General features: G+C 40.9%; 1 protein-coding gene across 2 annotated transcripts in view; it reads left to right on the top strand.

The window, feature by feature from the left end:
- The window catches only part of MBOAT2 (membrane bound O-acyltransferase domain containing 2), a 112,456-nt gene that overhangs the window by 71,703 nt on the left and 20,316 nt on the right, over positions 1-20,437 (top strand). Inside the window, exons 4-6 of one of the 2 annotated variants that reach the window (XM_061211079.1) lie at positions 8,463-8,558; positions 18,181-18,236; positions 19,475-19,529. In XM_061211079.1, the coding sequence (XP_061067062.1) occupies positions 8,463-8,558; positions 18,181-18,236; positions 19,475-19,529 (207 nt within the window). Of the gene's footprint in view, positions 1-8,462; positions 8,559-9,322; positions 9,346-18,180; positions 18,237-19,474; positions 19,530-20,437 lie in introns of those variants that run through there. The other variant, XM_061211080.1, reaches the window with a different exon arrangement.

The following is a 20,437-nucleotide window of genomic DNA, read 5'->3' as shown; positions in this document are numbered from 1 at the left end:
TCGCGGGCTCTAGAGCGCAGGCTCAGTAGCTGTGGCACACGGGCTTAGTTGCTCCGCGGCATGTGGGATCTTCCCGGACCAGGGCTCGAACCCGGGTCCCCTGCACTGGCAGGCGGATTCTTAACCACTGTGCCTCCAGGGAGGCCTGTCTCCTTAATTTTTTTCTCCGTTTGCTTACATACTTTTTGTTTTATAGTGTTCCTTGTATTTTTAAAGTGGCTTCAAAAATTACTTAGAAGTGCAAAGACTACAGAATGTTTTGAAAGAGAAGAGTAAAGTTTGAGGACTTAGGCTACCTGATTTCAAGATTTCAAAGAGAGCCTTGGAGAATATAGACAGTGGGGAAGGCAAAATAAGGAGAAAATGCAGTTAGTACTCAGATATGCAGGCCTTTCCTGAATTTGGGCTGCACCCAAAGCCATCTGAGCTCAGGCACCTTGGAAAGTGAACAGTTTAATTTGATTTCAGCACATGAAAACAGCTACTCATTTATTAGTTTTTGTCTTTATTCCCATCAAGATTTTGAACCTTTTGTTGATGTTGCCTGCTTCCCTCATTTGGGGAGAATTCTTTCTCAGTTCACATCATTGCTAGCCCATCAGTTTCCATAGTCCCTGAGTACTTTGTTTTTCCCTGAACAATTTCCAATTTGTATCTAATATCTAGAGAATGGGTATTTTAGATGTGGTTTCTCTTTTTAAAATGGGGCAGTAATTCAACATTTATATTTTAACGAATAATAAAAGGTTCTCTCTGGAACTCTTCAAATCTTGTTGATTTAATTTTGTTATGAGTGATGATAGCATCAGGATGCTTTGAAAAACTGCAAAGAGCGGAAATCCCAGCTCATAGTGGTATAATGGCATAACAGTACAGGAAGATTTACCTCTTGAAGCAAGAAGTCCTGAGGCAAGGCAGTTCTTATTGGTTAACTCAGCAACTCAGTTTTAATGAGGGCATCAGAAAGTTCTATTTTTTGTTCTCTTTAGCTTTTCTGCTTCGCTACATCAGCATATTGTCTGTAGGCTAGCTCCTTTTATAAGCTGGGCTTATCAACATGACAGTAGCAAGTGTCCTACTTCAAGGAGAAAGCCTTTCCAAAAGCTCTGTGTCATGTGTCCTTGACCATACTTAAGTTTTATGCCCACATGTAAACTGGTCAGTTGCAAGGAGGACGAGCCCACAGTGATTCAGCTACCATAGTCAGGCTCCCTGCCTGTGTGTCTGCCTTTTATAAGGGAGAGAACTATGGTTCAGAAGTAAAGAAACTTCCTTAAGATCACACAGATAGGAAGAGTAAAAAGTGATGGGGCCATTATTTAAATCTAGATCATGTCTGTCTGGATTTTCTTTGCGTGCATAATTTTCTGTTTGAAGACATTCAGTGAAACCCATGCAGTGACCATAGCACTTATAAGAATATCGTGCACGTATGTATTGGCTTATATGTCTGCTTTCCTCTGCTGTTGTGTGAACTTGAAAAATCAGGGGCTTTCCCCATCACCCTTTCCTGCAGCCTATCTCAAAAGAAAAGATAACAACAAAAGTTTGGTGTGCTTTGGTATCAGTTAGGAATACATTTCAGTTGCAGAAAAAAACCACCACCTGAGATTTTTTTTCTGGACTTAGGTTATTCAGAGCCAGTGTAGCTGCTCAGCAGTGTTTATTAAAGGAGCAGGTTTCTTGTTCTGCGGTGCTGTCCTTCGCCTGTTAGATCGCTACTTCATGGATGCAAGATGGTTACTGCAGCAGCAGTCAGATCCATATTCTGGGCAGAAGGAATTCACATCACACCAGCTGCGTGTATCCCCTCTTTTTCTTTGATTCTCACAGAATGCTTTCATTGACTTTTGACAAACTCATAACTAATCTATGGTTGCCATTCAACCATGATTTGACAGAATTAGACGACAGATTTTTTTCCAGTTCAGTAAAGAAGTTCCTCACATCATGGGCAAACAAATGTGGTTCCATTATGAATGTCGGTTGATATTTTTGTTTACATTAATGAGTAAATTGAAAGTGAAGCAATAAAGATATATGTTGGCACTTCACTCTTCTTGTCCGTAATGTGAGTAAGAGCAACTTCTTTGCTGAATTGAATAACAGTTTTTAAATGCTGGAAGAATAAGATTTCCTCTTTTTATTTTTTGGGCTATTCACAATGTAGTGGCTACTGGTCATGACATACTTTTAAAAGTTTAACATGCATTATTGGCATTCTCTTCATTACTTCTAATTCGGCTCAGCAAACTTCTTCCATAAAGGGCCAGATAGTAAATATTTTAGGCTTTGAGGGCCATGCAGTTGCTGGTGCAACTATTCAGCTTAGCTCTTCTAAGGCAAAAGCAGGCATAGACAATATGTATGTACACGGGCATAGGTGTGGTCAAATAAATTTCATTTATGTAACAACAAGGAGGGGGTGAGATTTGTCCTGCAGGCTTCAGTTTGATGATCCCTGCTTTAAACATTCTATAGTGTTTGCCAATTTTCAAGGTGTAAATACTTCCACCACGTAAAGCTACTAACTTGATGCCCCTGAACGTGGAGTTGGGGAGAAATGCTCAGTAGCTCACAATTACATACTATTTCTACCACACAGATACAGGAGATGTAAATCACCTCAAGAGCACAGAAAATAGCAAAAGTCAAGAAGTAATTGAGAAGTGATGAGTCTGAACATTTAATACCTTTGAAAGATAATTTCTTTAATTTTATGTTTGTATCATTTCGTTTTTAGTAATGGCTGAGTTTAACAACCACTTTACAAAAACTCTTGAAAAATTAACAGCTTTCATAAGCTGGTATGAACCAGATCTGGGACACTCCTGCAGACGGCCACCACCATGGGCCACACAGACGCGTACCTTCCCAGGAGCCTCAGCAGATGCCTGCATACACCTCATAGGCAGAGCTGTGTCTCTTGCCACCTCTAATGGCAAGAGAGGCTGGGAAATGGAATATTTAGCCTTTGGCCTCTATAGGCAAGGAAAGCAAGGTTGAACAGAGATGGAAATGCATATGGAGTGAGTCAGCCTAGAGTGTCTGCTACAGTTCTGTTCTAGAACTTTTTCCATGATGTATCTGTATATGTTTATATATACACATACAGATGTGTACATATATAGAGAACCTAAAATGGGATTGCATTTTAAGCACACTGTTCTTTAGCTTACTTTTTCCACTTGACTCTGACTCTCATTGTGTGTACATATAGATATCTCTTTATTCACTGTTACTGAATGCTATAGGGTGGCTTTCTATTTATTTTATTATTTCCATTTATTATAGCTAATATCATTGGAGACATTTAGTTGGTTTTCCATTTTTATCATTAAACACAGTGCTTTAGTGAATATCTTTGTATGTATCCTTGTGCATATATATAAGTATTTTTATTTTTTAGGATAGACTTCTTGCAGTGAAACTGGCAGTTCAAAGAGTATGTACAAATTCTGAGGTATGCTGCAAAATCACCTACCAAAAAAAGATGTTTAAAATTTCATCCCTACCAGCTATGTTTGCGAATGCCTGTTTTTCCCTCCCAAACTGGATATTATCTACTTTTAAACTTTTGCCAGTCTTACTAGTCTTTTTTTTTTGGCTGCTCTGTGCATGGCATGTGGGATCTTAGTTCCCCAGCCAGGGATCAAACCCATGCTCCGTGCAGTCGAAGCGCGGAGGCTTAACCACTAGACTGCCAGGGAAGTCCCTACTTTTAAACTTTTGCCGGTCTTAAAGTATTATCTACTTTTAAACTTTTTATATTGGATAAATATTATAATTCTAATATGCATTTCTGGATTATTATTATTATTTCCTGGTCATTCTTTATCATGAATCTAATTTATTTTTCTAAATGGACTGGTCGTTACAATTTCTTTATTCTATAATTTGCTCATTCACATTCTCATCCATTTTTTCACTTGAATTCTTAATTTCTTTCTTTGTTGACTTGTAGAATTTCATCATTAGGGATATTAACCTACATGTAGTAGATAATTTCTGTTACTTATTTAATTTTCTGTCATCTCTCATACAGAAATTTCTCCAATAATCTCTATATAATAAATATTGTCACACTTTGTCTTTGTGGCATTTATGATTTTTGTCATGCTTATGAAGGTTTCCCCAATTCCAGAAATTTGAGGATATTCTTTTTTTATTCTAGACTTTTTACTGTCTTATTTTTTTTCACAGTCTGACTGGATTTTTGTATGTGTGTGTAGTGTGAACTCGAAAACTATTTTTATTTCTGAAAGGAGAGCTAACTTTTTACACTTCATTTGCCTCATTCATCTTTTTCCCACTAATTTTATATGCCAGCTTTATAATTACCAAAACTTTCAGTCGTACAGTGAGTCTTTTTTTGAACTTTCTTCTCTGTAAGGTTAATCTTTTGGCCTGTTTCTGCATCAACACTGCATTATAAATCACCGTGACATATTCTTTTATCTGGTAGGAGAGGGCAAGTCCTCCCCATCATATGTTTGTTTAGTTTTCCAGAAGACCTTGCAAGTCAGCTAATCAGGTTCCACTAAAAGTATTGTTGGGATTTTGCTTGGGATTATGATGCTAAATTTAGAGATTTGAGGAGAGTGGACTCTAATGTTATTTGAATTTTCAAAATAAGTCTAAAAGTAAGTTATTTTACACTAACACATATACCTCTTCTTTCCCACTTCAAAAACTTTCATATGCTTTCCCCCATGAATTACTAGTGTTTCAGGGCCAACAAAGTACTGAATATTTTGATAGATCTTTTGAATGTTAAGAAAGCATCCTCTTCCCTTAGTTTATTGAGTTCTATTTGTTTTGTGGAAACATTATAGAATTTTATTAAGTGCCTTTTTATGTATCTGTTATAACTATTTTTCCCCTTTGACTCACCACTATGATGATACATATTACTAGTCTTCCTATACTGAGTCATTCTTGCATTTATCCAATAAGCCCTGCTTGGTCGAGGTATCTTATTTTAAATTACAATTAGTTTTAGTGTGCTAAACTCTTTTTAAGGAATTATTTCAGTTATTTAGTGCAGCAGGACAAATCACCCCAAGTTTAGTGTCTTAGCAGTGATCTATTATTATTTTTCATGGTTTTATGTTTGGAGTAGACTCAGCTGAACAATTTTTGCTTAGGGTCTCATGTGGTTATTATTAAATATTGGCTGGAACTGCAGTTATTTGAAAGCATGACTGCTTGACATCCGAGAAGGTTTCCTTCTAAGGCTGGCAGTTGACATTGGCTGCTGGCTGGGAGATCAGCTGGGATGATTGACTGGAGCACCTGCATGTTAACCTCTCCATGTGGGCATGAGCTGCTCACAGGTAATGGCTGGGCTCAGAGAGAGTGTGCTAAGGACAAGCCTTCCAAGAAACCTAGGAGGAAGCAGCAAGACTTCCTATGACCTAGCCTTGACGTTTCAGGAAGTCATTTCCATTGTATTCTGTTGGTAAACCAAGTTATTTCGACCAGATTCGAGGTGAGGAGAATTATATTCCAACTCTTGAGGTGCAGAGCTACATGTGCCACAGGGAGGGTTGTTACTGGGGGCAGCAATCTTAGGAGCCCTTCTGTCCTCTGGCTTCCACAGTTCACAGTCATCCCACATGAAAAATGCACTTACTTGGCTCCCAAGATCCCCGAGAGTCTCCTCTCATTATGGCATCAAGCTCAAGATCTCTATCTCGTCATCTAAGTCAGGTCTAGTATGGATGAGGCTTCTCGGCTGTGGTTCCTAAAGTACAGTTCTTCTCCATCTGAGGACCGTAAACTAAAGAGGCCCCTGGTGGACCCAGTATACAGTGGTGAACGGTGATAGGATAGCTGTAGTGGACCTTTCTGTTCAGATAGGAGGGGAATGCAGGTCACTTAGCAGTCCCCGGTCTGTAACAATTGTAAACTCCAGACAGACACCTGTTACCACTTCCTTGATTAGGGCCCAGACCTAGTCCCTGCAAGTGGTTCTCTGTGGCTCTTGGCTTCACCCTCTAGACTCTTGACTCCACACCCTGAGCTCTCCTTCCTTTTTCATAAGAAATAGCCAGATTTTGCAGTTGAATAGTTTTCTTAGCCTACTATCCAACAGTAGATAGTTGGGCACCCAAAGATCTGTTTTCATTTTGAGCTGTCTCTCCCTTTCAGTCCAATCTCACGTAACTCCCTTAAAAATGATGTGGGCTTCCTGTGTATCTAATTATAACCCCCTGCATTAGACAAAAGCTGCACCCACAGATCTCTTTTTGATAGTCTCCTTTTTAATTTGGTCTGAAAGTGCTGTGGGACAACATCCTTAAGGTTCCTAAAAATGTTGCCTTGCAGAGAGTCTAAGAGGTATATACCCTTAAGATTCTTAGAAACTCTTTTTTTAAATCTAAGAGGTTCTATAAAGTTGTGTCCTTAAATCTCTCTGAGGTGTCATCAAGAGCACCCTTGACTTCATCTTTACTCTGATTACTTTAAGAATATTTTGCTGACAAGAAAGACTATCCTGAGCCCTTTCTATTTTTCCTAAATTCTGCTCAAACCCTGCACAGTTTCTTTTTTAGTTCCTCTCTCTCTACCCGTACCTTGCTGTATGCATCTAAGAGAAACCTTTCAGCACTTTTATTGGGTATTTTTCTTATATTCCATGTTACAGCAGGCAGCAGTGTTCCCCAGTCACTGTATAACCTGGGGTGCCTTTTCTCTGCTTCCAATTTTAATTTACCTCCAGCTCTTTAGGTCTTCAGTAGCAATCTCCTCCAGACCTTTCCTGCTGCCACCTGCTCCCTGTCCTAAAGCCAGTGTGTATTAGGTTTTTCCTATGGTAGCACCCTGTTTGCACTTACCAATTTCTGTTCTGATTATGTCACTACATCAGAATGCAGTGGCTTAAAATAAAGTGCTTATTACTGTTCTGTGGGTCAGGAATTCAGGAAAGGTTCAACTGAATCGAGCCCTCTTTTTCACCTGACCTCAGCTTCACGTAACATGTCTAAAGACTTAGTGCTCCCTGGCACCTCACTCTCTGACACTCCCTTCCTCCAGAACCCTATACATGTGTTGGTCTTGGGACAGTCATGCTTTTTTCCTGACAAACAACTTCCAAAAGGCAGGAAGGAGAGACTGCCAGGCTAATTTTGGGCTGCACCTGAACTAGCAAAGTGTTACTTCTCCCATAGTCTACTGGTCAGTGCAGTTAGAGGGCCAACCGAGATTCCAAGTGGGTAGAGAAGGAGACTCCTCCTCCTGATGAGGGAACAGAGCGGCAGGTTGTAGAAGAGCATGTGAAGTGGGGGACCTTGTTGCAGCCCTCTTTGGAAAATGCAATCTGCCATATGATATTTAGAAGTTATGTTAGGTTTGATTTCTCAGCGTTTTGTGTATGAGTATGCACATGTGCCATTTTATCAGATATAGCTATCAGGAATATATTAACTCTGTAAATCATTTGAATTAGGAAGCTTTCCTCCCTTTTTCTTTGCTCAGGAATAATCCAAGTAGATCGGAATTACCTACTGGTATAAAGTTTGAAAGGACCTTTTCATAAAACCTCCTGAATTGCCTACCTGAGAAGTTTAGGGTTTTAACTTAGCCAAATACATTGGTCTTTTTCCATTGATTTCTTCATTATATACGTTTAGAAAGTCCTTCGCCGATTTGAGAATGTTTGAATATTTATCCACAGCCCCTATGTGTTTTGGTTTTATGTCGTATTCATAATTCTTTAATCCATCTAGAATTGTTTAGATGAAGACACAACTCCCTTCCCCCAGCCAAATCGTTAACTAATTAGGTGATAATCAATCCATTCCTGCTAATTTGCATTGCAGCCTTCATTTTATGCAATGTTATGTATTCTGGAGTCTGTGGATTTCTGTTCTATTGATATGTAAATTCTTTTTCCCATACTGTGTTTTTAATTATTGTAACTCTCTCCCATACATCTTAAGACTGAAAATTACTAAACGTTCATGTTTTAAAATGTGAGTAAGTACCACCTGACCCACACTAAGTGTTTATGATTTTAGACAATTGAGGACAAGTTTTAAAAATCCTATTAAGAACTTGTTTAATGTATATTTCAGCCAAATATTTTCATACTAGATTTTGTTTTCTAGAAAGAAGGAGGAATAAATAGAACAGATATCAATACTCAACATATTCAGTTTCATGCTGTGAGCATGACTTTCAGATACATAATTTGGTGTATGGAGTTTTTTCAGAAGGAAAAAATGAATAAAGGTAGGAACTAAATGCACTTACCATTGAAGATGGTACAAAGTTCAAGTAAACTGAAGCAGACACTAGTAAAGTTTTTTAAACTTATTGAAGAAAGCTATTTGTGGAGTAGATCTAGTAATGTTTAATTTTTTGAACTGTATCATATAGTTAATAAATTAGTTTAAAATGTATTCTTTAACAAAATGAATCTTTTTATTTCACTAATCTAGCTTATTTTTGTTTTCCAGATATTGTTTTGTGTTTGCTTTGGGTTACCTCACAGTATGCCAAATTACTAGAGTCTATATCTTTGATTATGGACAATATTCCGCGGATTTTTCAGGGTAAGCCTGTTTATCTATTCTGACATGTTGGTTAAAGGACAAAATATAGTTGCATTTAGTGGTTCAAATAAAAAGCTCTGTTAGTTGAAAATTCTTTTATGAATTTAGCATTTTTCTTCTTGTAAAGTGGTCTTTTATAGTGCTACATAAGTCACAAAAATAACCTGGTTTTTAAAATTGACTTATACAAAATTTCTAAATATATGGCAATTAAATTTGTTGTACAGCATTCTGATATTGAAAGCATTTTCTAATTCTGTTAGAAATTTCTGCAATCACTTATAACTAATGAAAATCAGCCCCTTTGAGCCTGCATCCTTGCTACCTTCCCTCCTTCCCCCCGCCCTTCCCTCCCTCCTTTCCTTCCTTCTTCCTTTCTCTGGAGTCCCTTTTATACAATCGTTTCACCAGCTTCTGTGTAACATCTGATTGCTTGTTCTTGCTTCTTAGCACACTGTGGGACTTTCTTTGGACCAGAGGTCCTCGGACTAGCTTTGTCATTCTGAATTTCCAAGAGAGAGCACTTGAGCATGTATTTTACTTCTATGCATTTAACTTCTATGGAATGTTTTACATTCTTATATTCAGTATTCTACTGAGTGGTAGAAATAACTTCTGGCTTTTATTCCTTCAAAGGAGATTGAGTACCTCCTTGGTACTGGAGAGGTCTTTTCCCTGTAACAAAACTGATGGAATGTCTATTATGAGATAAATGCAGTCCAAGTCCTTACGAATGAACTTGCTCACCATCTTTATAAAGGGACACTTGCTAACACCTAGGTACCAGGTGAGGAAGCTGAAGGTAAAACTCTATAGTCTTTATTTCAAGCCTGACAGCTTTCTCTGTTGAACAAGATACAGAAGACCTGCTTTTAAGTCAGTCTTGAGTCATCTGGACAGGATAAAAAATGACCAGTAAATCCAACTTAAGGATAAGTAAGTGGAAAAAATAAAACAAATCATGACATCTATGAAAAAAATTGTTCAACAATAGAAAAGGCCCAAAGTTGTATGAGCTTAGAGAAAAATCACTGTTATAAAACAAGAGAATTTCAGAAGATGAAATATCTTTTTCTCCTTAATGAGATCAAAGTGGATTTTACTTTTATTAAACATATTTTTAAAATAGGCTTGGATGAAAGGAGACTGCATCCAAAAGAACAAACAAAACCAAGACAAAACAAAATTGATTAAATACACTAAAACACTAGTTAGTCAAATTAGCAATATATTGAATAGAATTGAGAAATACACCTGGCATTCAGAAGAAGTGAATAGATGCTGGCGATCTAGCTTATAAATAATAGGAATTCTTGAAGAAAAGAGCTGTTGAGCAGAATCAATAAATGTATTGGGCCACCATGAAAATCTTGGTGAACTTGAAGAGGTAACCCAGGTCACGTGTTGTCATCCTAGTATAACGAAAGTAGGAACTAGCTGCTTATATTTTTAAACTGCCAGATTTAATAAGGAATTTAACGTAGCTGAATTGAGTCTATTAGTATGGATTGGTACAAGTACAAATTCGTGAGACCCAGTATTTGCTGGATCCTTGTAACCCCTCCTTCGTTTTAATCTTGGTCATTTTTTATTTCCTTTATCTGCTGTTCTAAACTCATGTCACTCTCTAGCTAGGGGTAGGCTAGCACTGTCAAAACAACGACATCATTTCGGTGGCTTTACATAATGAAGGTTTATTTCCCACTCACAGTACAGTCCAGTGAGGAGAGGGCCTCTGCTCCGCATGGTCATTCAGGGAACCAGGCTCCTTCTTTCTTGTGGCCCTACCTCCTTCAGGGTCTCTGGAATCCTCTTGATTAAGTAGATGAGGGGGCGTGTCCAGTAGTGAGTTGAGCAAAGAGAGAACATGCCATGCTTTCTCCCATTCTGTTGGAAAAGGCTAGTTCCATGACCCCACAATTTAGAGGATAGTTTACATTAAGAACAAAATGCGTGTGACATGGCTTTAAGTATTTTAATGAAATTAAAATTTTCATTTAAATGTTTAAGTATAATTTAAAATATTGAAGTATGTCAAAGAGAAATAACATAACATTTTAAAGGTGGACAACCTGATATAAAATTCCCAGTTTAATGTGTAATTTTTGTCCATGAGGAGAAAACATCTGACCATTATCAGTGAACAGATAAAGATTAGACAGAGACACATCAGCTCAAGGAGACCATCGAGGCTGAACTAAGTTAAAGGACTCTCTCTTTTTTTTAATGGGCACAGAAGAGAAAAGAAGCATTTAGAAGCCTTGAGTGTGTTACAACACATGAGCAGAAAAGATCCTGACTTGATCCTAATTAGGATAGATATGGTAGCCATCCAAAATGTTGGCTGTCTGAAGAAGGTAGAACTGAATAAAGGGAACCATTCTTTGTGCTAAGCTGTCCTGTTGCCCTGAAGTTAGAAAAGGGAAGCCAAGCTCTTGCTGAGGAATAGCATGGGAACTGTTTTGTACAGGGCAGTGTTACTTGCAGAGGTGTGGAACACTGATTTTGTGTGTGTGTGCGCACGTGTGTATGTGTGTGCAAAGAGAGAGAGAGAAATAGGTTCAATATACATTTAAAATGTTGATTAGATAAAAGGGACTCACCTCTTAATAGAAGCTTCTTTTTGCAGAAAGGTTGAAAAGCTAGGTTGTTAGCTTTCACGTTGGCCTCAGAAAATAGATACAAGAGAAGTATAAAACAATGAAATAGCTTTCCTTTATATCAGCAATAACCGGTTAGAAAATATAATGGAAAAAGGATCCTAGTTTCAAAAGCAGTAAAAACTATGAAATATTTAAGAATACATGTAAAAAGAAATGCAGGGACCTCTGTATAGAAAACTATGAAACTTTACTGTAGGATATAAAAGAAGACTGACTGGAGAAACATCTTGTTTATTCAGAGAGTAACAGTCAGTATTGTAAAGATGGTCCTTTTTCTCTAGTTAATCTGTAAATGTTATGCAACTTAAGTTGAGGTTTTGAGGGAAATTAGACACATTGAAAAGTTTCTCTAGAAGTGTTTGAGAGTAGCAAATTCAATATAAAAACATACACTGCTTGTAAAGCAGCTGTCATTTAAATATTGTAGGACTGACATAGGAATAGCCAAATCCAAGAAGCCAGCATAGAGAAACAGACCCGTGGATCTGGGAAATAAATGTACAGAATGAAAATGCTGGGATTATAGGTCCATGAGGAAAGCCCCTCTCGATACTCAGTAAATGGTATTGAGACAGAAAAAGAAACGTAAATACTTGCATCCTTGTAGATGGAAGCAAAAAAAGATATTTTGGGGGCAGGAAGATAATGAGTTCTGATTGGAGTATGTCGATTTTTGTGGAGCTGAAGGGTTGGTTAAGCATCCACCAAAAAAAAGATACACGTGACATATTTTCCATTGAAATCAAGAATATATTTTAGAGCTAACCAGATAGTATCAGATGCTCAGTAAGTATCTTATTACCAGCTGCCCCCGTGTGTTCATTCAGCTAAGATGTATTGAGCATGCACTGTACGTTTCGCTGGGCGCTAAGTACTTTTGCAGGAGACAGTGCTGTCAGGCAGAAGAAGGGAGAGACCATTTGGTCTAAAAGCTTCATTCCGTCTCTCTGTGCTCACTGGGCTGAGTCCTGGAAGGTTCCTGCCGCTCCGCACCGTCCTCCGCTCTGCTGTGCCCGGTGCCTGTGCTGTAAATAGGGTTGAGGTAAATTAGTCAGCCCATAAACCGCAGTGTTCCATTTATCCTGTTTCCTCCTGTGGGAGCGTCTCCCGACACCTCGACCTACATTTGGTTAGGGGAAGCATTCCGCCCAGCTGCCACTGATGTAGTTCAAGTTACCAGGAGTCAACAGGCACGGGTCTGTTATATGGTTTGGTATGTCTGTTCCCCGCCCTACCTGAGCCTTTTCCCCGATTTTATGTTTGTTCACAAAGCAGTGTGGTTTAACGGTATTTATCAGGAATCTGCAGTGTTCTCTTAAGACTCTAAAAAGTTGATCACTGGCCTTCAAAGCCCCCATGTGCGTGCCCAGCCTCACCTCGCAGCCTGTCTCATCTGATGCTGCAGCCACTTTCATGTACTCACACTTCTGCCCCTCAGATTCTTTCTGCCGGGAACACCCTTCCCAACCCTACCTGCATATCCAGACCTCCCTGCTCTTAAAGGCCCAGATGAAGTGACTCCTGTTCGAGGTGTTTCCCCCTCAGTTTGCTTAGTTTGAAGTTATCTCTCATTTCTCTACACATTTCTTCAAATATCTCATTTAGCCCTTAACACATTTTTTTTTTAATTTTTAATTTTATTTAATTTTATTTATTTTTGGTTGCATTGGGTCGTCGTTGCTGCGCACGGACTTTCTCTAGTTGCGTCGCGCGGGGGCTACTCTTTCGTTGTGGTGTGCAGGCTTCTCATTGCGGTGGCTTCTCTTGTTGTGGAGCATGAGCTCTAGGTGCGTGGGCTTCAGTAGTTGTGGCACACGGGCTCCGTAGTTGTGGCTCTCAGACTCTAGAGCACAGGCTCAGTAGTTGTGGTGCACAGGCTTAGTTGCTCCGTGGCATGTGGGATCTTCCCGGACTAGGGCTCGAACCCATGTCCCCTGCATTGGCAGGCGGATTCTTAACCACTGCGCCACCAGGGAAGTCCCAGCACTTAACACTTTCTTATGCAGCTCTTCGTGTACCGGTTTAGCTCCTAATTTAGTGAGAAAGCTCCTTCAGAGACAGTACTTTACAGTTAATTATTGCAGCCCTCCAATGCCTTCTGCTGAGTAGCAGTTCCAATATTTATTGAACGAAGGTTTTATCAAACATCTGCTGTGCCTCAGATACTGTTCATGGTATTTGTCCTATTGCTGTTTTATTTAATCCACATGGTGGCTTTATTATCCCCATTTTATAGATAATAATTTTGGAGGGGCAGTTAAATAGCTCCCCTGTCTCCACAATTGATAAGTACTGGAGTCGGGACGTGAGCTGCTTTCTGACTCGCGGGTCCACCTGTCTGTTCCCCACGTCTCCGCCCGGTTGTCCAGTCAGCATCTCACACTGAACTTGCCTAACACAGGATTCCCAATTTCCCTTCCCTGTTCCTCCTGCACTGCTTCTCAGCCGGCCCCATCCTTCTGTTTCTTGCTGTGGTCAAAAACCTTGGTGGCTTCAGGTCTCAAACCCTGTATCTGATCCATCGTCAAATCATCATCAAATCTCACTGTCTTTACCATCAGAAGGTGGCTGGAATCCATTTCACAAGGCCTGTGCTGTCACCCTGGTCTGGGCTGCCGTTCTCGCCTGTCTCTTAGCCCCTTCCCAGCACCCCAAAGTCCTTTCCACCCAGAGCTGGAATATACCCATTTAGAATCAAGTTAGTTCTCTCCCCTCACCCTCCACAGCTCCCGGTGTGTCTCGGGTCACAGCTTGTGTCCTCACGGCACCCTGCAGAAGCCTCCTAGATCTGACCCCTGCCCCCCGTCTGTCTTCACCGTCTGTTCCTGTCCTTACTTGCCTGCTCCAGTCACATCACAGGAAGGCTGTCCTTACCAGCCTTCCAGCAGCCCAGTCACACCCACCTGGGGGCTGGTGAACTTGCCTGACCAGGGCTTGCTCCCTGACTCAAGTTCTCTGTGAAACGTCACCCCCGGGTGAGGCCAGTCCTCACCTGCGTCCTGGCACTCCCTCTCCCCCACCCTGCTGAGCAGAAGAACAGCAGCTGGCATACGATATAGTTGCCTGTAGGTTCATCTGTTATCCATCCCTCCCCAGTACAAGAACGAGAACGCTGTCTCGTTCACGGCTGTGTCCCCAGCACCTGGTGCCTTGTAGGTGCTCATTAGATACTTGTTTTCCGAATGAGGGAGTAAAGGGGACGGATGGATGGCTCAGAAGCCTTTTCCATCCTCTCTCACTGCACATTCCTTTGGTGTTAGGTCTGTGGGGTTTGTTGGTTTCAGCGGGTTTTGCTGTTTTGGAGGAGAGAACACCTGTGTATTAGACATGCCTGAGAGTGGAGAAGTAAGTTTGGTTCTGTTGTTAGGTCACTTGTACCCTGGTGACAAACTGACCTTTTACCTAGTTGGTGCTCGTAGTTGCTTTGTAGCAGCATTGTTAGAGTTTAGCAGTCTCCTTGAAATAATGGAACAATCCGGAAAGTGATTGTTCTTTTTTAGTATTCATTCTCTGATAATGTTTAACTACAGTTTGAGTTTCACTGTGTGATAGAAGTAAATCCCATTATTCTCCTTCTTTGTAGAGAAAAAAAAAATGCATGTAAATGTTTTAGTTAAAAAGCAAAGTTAATTTGTACCCTTTCAAAAAAAATTATAAGAAGTCTAGAGTTTTTTAGTTCTTTACATCTTATTTTATATTACCTGAAGCTCTTTCATCAGTTGAGGTATTTATTTTGAATAGCTAGATGGCACATTTTTCCATGTTCCTGGCAGAGTGCCGGGGGAGAAAGTATGTGTAGTCCCACCTAAATCTAGCGATGTCGTGGTACAGAACGTGCAGGTGGCTCCATCCAGGCCCGGACCTCACTCCATGGAGGCCCGGAAGCCGACTGCTTGCCCTTCCCCACTCCACCTCGCAGCCTCCACCCCAGGGAAGCAGGAGAGTGTGATTCACGTCGTGTTATCTCAGACTTCCTAGGACCTGGGAAGCGATTAGATATTGGATGCAAACAGGTAGTTAAAATGTCAATAAAGGTGTAAGTGAAAATTGCATGAGTCACTCTAACTGTCGCCATTCAGGTATTTGTGAACAAAGTACACTGTTAGGAAAACCACTGCAGTTCATCTCTTTGTCAACCCAGGGAGTGTTTCCACTTAGAAGCGTCCCCTCTGCACGCTAGGTTCTGTGTGCTCGGGGCGGCCGCCGCACACGCCAGCCCTACCTCCGTCACTCTGCTCTGTCTCCCGGCCAGGCTCATGCCTGTGTGGGACTCATCAGTCTGCCTTCCCCTCTGGTTTACTCTTCTGAGCTCTCGTTAGTCTGTTCCTCCCGTGCTGAGCTTCCCCCTAGTACTCTTTTGCTTTCATTCATAAAGGGCCCCTTCATAGTCACTCTGTAATGATTTTGTCTTCTGTCCTTTTACTGTCACATTAGCCACCCCCTGACCCCAGCCTGTGACAGGTTGGACCAGAGGCTGTGGAATGGCCACCCCTTTAAAACCAGAGGAAATGTTCAGGGATAACGGTCATCAGTTAAGGAAACAGAAAAGTCATGTGAGACGTTTTTACAAGCCAGCCAGACCTTTGAGCCCGAGTATATAGCAGGTACCGAGGGTGCAGAGGTGAACAGGGCAGTGTTCCTGCTGTTAAGTAGTCCATGGGTTTTGTGGTGACAGGAAAATCAACCAATAATTACAGAACAGTCTGGTACCTGTTTTCAAGCACAGAAGAGAGCGGACAGGAGGGAGGGAACATCATCAACCTACGGAAGGAGTGATGGATCTTGACACTCAGAAGATTCAGCTTATGTGGTATTTTAGAAATATTTATTCAGCACACATCCTGTGCCAGGCACTGTGCTCGGCCCTGGAGGGTCTGTGGTGAAAAAGACTGTCAGCTCCTTATAGCAGCGACCTTCTAAAGAGGGAAGACAGATTTTAAAACACAGCCGTCACTGGATAAACGAAACACCCATGAATGTGAAAAATTCTTTGAAGGAAATAAACAAGACGCTGAGATGAAGTGACGGGCGTGTGTCGCATTTGGGCAGAGGTGGCTTCTGGGGTAGAGCTGCCCACGGGCCTCTTGTACGGAGTGACTGTTAAGCTGAGGCCTGAAGCAGGGGACGGGGATCTCCTTGCAAAGCAGCTCCAGGAGGAAGCAACACTTGGGGAGAGTCTGGAGCATGTGGGTCTGCTCCCCGCCTTCTTTCCACCTCTGTTAGGGAGCATGCTCCTGGGAACCCTCCGTCCCCCAGCCCAGCTCACTTTCATGAGAGCCTGCGCCCTACACACCTGATAGAGTAGAAGTTGCATGGGGCTGCCAGTAGGCGCAGTAAGGGCACTCACTCAAGAAGCACATACTTGCCTTTGGGGAACATCTGACGTATATGGACCTAACAATTTAGTACGTCACTGAGTTGATAGTATAAATTTAATAATTATTTTATCAGGTGTTTTTATGATGTTTTAAGGTGATGTGAGAATTAAAATTTAGAACCAAAGAGTATTTTCTCATTCATTTTTTAACTAAACTATGAAGAGAATTAGGCAGGTGAGAAAAAATGATTCTTTTCCCCCAGGGAAATGGGAGTTACAGGGTATTTTTATAATCCTCAAAGGCATGTAAAATATCTTGCAAAGTTAAAAAAAAAATGGCAACTGGGTGTTGAAAGCAGCCTGGGGGGATAGGTTAGCCGAGGAATAATTTCCTGAGAGTGAGTGATGTATATGTAGGAACTGACCTTTAAGGGAACTCAAGAGGAATCCTCTCCGTTAGTACTTTGAGTTTAAGAGTAATCGTCATCTGACAGGTTTTTTATGAGATCTTGCCTGTTAGGTGAGGCCAGTGAGCTGTAAGTTCTCAGGGGGCCCAGGTCTGTGCATCTCATGCCAGTGGTCGGACCATTTAAAACAAACCCTTGCTGGCGTTGCTGACACGGTGAGAAATCACCTCCTTTCCTTACATGTTTAAAGATGCTGGTTGTTTTGGTGAAGGTGGCAGTCTGTGCTCTGAGTGGTGGGCACGGGGCGGGGTGGGGAGGGTGGGAGGGTAGGGGGGAAGCTCAGGGTCTTCGTGGTGGGTCTGAGCCCCCTTGCCGCTCCCCGGCTGCGATGGGCCTTCCATGATTTCCTCCTGGTTTTATTGAGATTCCAAAAATATAAACAAGTAACTTAGGGTTATTGTTCTTTAATACTAATGTCTGTAAGCTAACGTAAAGGATAAAAATGTAGCCTGGTGGGTTTTCTTATGTGGATTTTTTTTTTCTTCATAAGGTATCCATTCAATTAGAGATGATGAAATATGGGAAAACGGTTGCCATTTTCTCACTTGTGACACACATTGAAAGTCCTCTTTCTGTGGCGCGTAACCTGGTTTGTGCAGCTCCAGGGCGTTTTAACAGCTGCTCCCCCGCCTCGCCTGGTTCCTGGAATAGGGACATAGATGTCGTCCTTTCTCTTTTTGCCCATTTCCCTCTTTCTGTTTTGCTCCACATTTCTTACCCAAACTCCTTTAATTTTCTACCTATTCCCCTTTTCCCAGGCGACTTACTTTCCACCTTTAAATTCAGCCCTGAGGCAAAAGGCAGCACAGAGTACTGAAAAGTACTGAGTGAGAATGGGGTGATGGGGTCCCATCTGGCGGCTGTGTGGTCCTCAGCTCTGGCCTCAGGTTACAGGCAGGAAGTGAGGAGGTGGGGCTGCATCTCTGCTCATACGGGTTTCCTTTAGAGGATGAGCCTTTTCTTAAAGCAAGGGAGAAAGCCCAGGTCCCCTGTCTTCTATTGCTTCCCCAAACATAGCAGCCCAGGAGTTCTCTCTTTGAAATTCCTTGGGGTCTTGTTTTCATTAAAAAATTTCAGGGTTTTGTAGTCATAAGCAGAACAAAAACTGTTTCATATGTCATAAGTATTATTTTAAATTTCTTCTTTTAAAATATTTATTTTCTGTTTTGTCATAGCCCAATGATGATAATTACCCAGAAGATCACTAGTTTGGCTTATGAAATTCATGATGGTAAGAATTTGGAAATTAATTTTTCATTGCTGAAAAGGTTATATTCCAACCATCATTTGTTTGAGAGATTATGATAACTTTCTATTAGAGGAAAGAAAGGGATGGCGGTAAGATAGGGAAAATATTGAACTCTGCTTAAGGTTACTAAAGTGTGCTTGTTTTCTTTCACTGTTTATTCTTAATTTTGCATTCAGTTCAGTGACAAAAACAAAGTAAAATAGTGTGAGTCAGGCACGTGACCCACATCAGTGGCAATTTAAAATATGAAGGAAATAGACATTTGGTCTAAATCAAGTTTTATTAATCCCTGCTTCATCTCTGTGTTACATTTTTATTAAAATTTGCATGTTTTCCCCCTGCCCCTCTCCCTTATACACATGAACACACACACATTTATATCTCCTTTTAGTACAAGTACTTATATATTCATATTCTGTATCTTCAGTGAATGGACACCTTGCCATGGCAAATGCTGGCAGTCAGGACTCTTGAGTCCTAAGAGTTAGACTCTGGTTTCTTCAGAGATTGAAGGAGGATTCTCTGTAGGACAATCATTTATGTGTAGCCTGGATGGATTTGCAGCCTCATAGTGTCCATCACCCATCCTGTGCCACCTGCTCGGGAAGACCCACAAGAATTTTCGAAGTGTGTTGTTGCTTCTTAGACCTCCTCTGGCCTTTAAATTGGGTTTAAGATTTAGTAAGTTGATGTGTAATCATAGGTAACGTTCTCCTGTTTGGAGGAAAGGTAAAGAAGTGGATGAAGATGGTATACTGAGTTCAGTTTCATTCACTAGAGTCACGTAGGAGTGAGGAAATCCTTCCTTGCTTTATACTGTCCATACCATTGAGATAAGTCATTGGAATCGTCCAATAACAGAAACATTTTCATGCCTCCCTTTGAAAAGTCATTGCATTTACTATTAAATATGCTAGCATTGGGGAATTCTTAAATGTAATAATACTTACCTTTAGAAAAGAGTCAAATTAGTTCCCTGACATGCGTTATTTATCTTGCCCAGAGCCAGATGCATTTGGTTACATGATGGTCCTTTCACATGATTGAGCCTGTGTTGTAATGAGAAAGAAAGGGACTAGTTATACCAAATAGTTAGACCAAAATTGGGATTATAACATGAATTTCAAGTGAGGAAAGTAATGCAAGCGTGAATGGGAAGAAATACCATTCTTTTCTTGGGAGAAATCATAATTGATAAATTGCCTATTTTTATTTCTCAGGGATGTTTCGAAAGGATGAAGAACTGACTCCATCACAGAGAGGCTTAGCGGTAAGGTATGTGCCTTTAAATCGTCTCCTGCCGAGGTTCACGCTGTCCCTGCTGGGGACACACACTTACTCATGGCCAAGGCTAACTTGTCCTCCTAGAAGCTCTTAGTTCATGAAAACCAAACGTTCCTCCGTCTGCACACCTCCCGCCACGAAATCTGGCTGGGCTGGGCCTCCCTTCTAAGACTCCCATAGCACCTTGAGTATTTCATCATACAGCACGCACCTCCTGTAATGCCACAAGGCATCTGCGAAATCTTCTGTCTCTCCTGCAAGGCTCTGAGTTCCCTGAAGACAGGAAGATTGTTTGGTCTTCACGTAGTAATTATGAGTCATAATCACAGCTACCATTTATAGACCAATGACTTGATGGCAGGTGCTGGGCTTAGATGTGTTAATATAGCACAGAGATGCCATGTTTTGAAATAACGAAGAACCAGCAAGATATTCTCATTGGTACTTGAGGAATTCATTTTGGGATAGGCTGCTACTTTGTTTATTGTGCGTCCTCTGTGGACTCATCTGAGGAATAGCTTAATTTCTTGGCAGGGCCTATCTTAATCTAATATAATTAGAGGTCAGATACTCAATCTACCTAAAGAAAAACTTCCCACAAGCACCTTGATTCCTGTAAATCTGGAACTAATAATATATTCTTGGCTGTCAGAGGAATGAAATTGTTTGTGTAGTAGGAAGGCCCTACCCTAAGTGCTCACCTTTGATCCCAGGTAGTATGTCTTGAGAATCTTCTTATATTTTCCCCATCTTTAAAATTATTCTATTTTGATATTCACTATAGCCAGTCTTTATATATCAGCGAATATGCACTTGAATTTATTTAGTTGCTGAGAGGTTAGTTTGACCTGGGCTCTGTGACCTGTATGAGTCCTCGGTCCATCCAGGAACCTCTCGTC

This window comes from Eubalaena glacialis, chromosome 14 (assembly GCF_028564815.1).
Source record: "Eubalaena glacialis isolate mEubGla1 chromosome 14, mEubGla1.1.hap2.+ XY, whole genome shotgun sequence".
NCBI classification, from domain to species: domain Eukaryota; kingdom Metazoa; phylum Chordata; class Mammalia; order Artiodactyla; family Balaenidae; genus Eubalaena; species Eubalaena glacialis.
This window is presented reverse-complemented; position numbering and strand designations above follow the sequence as displayed.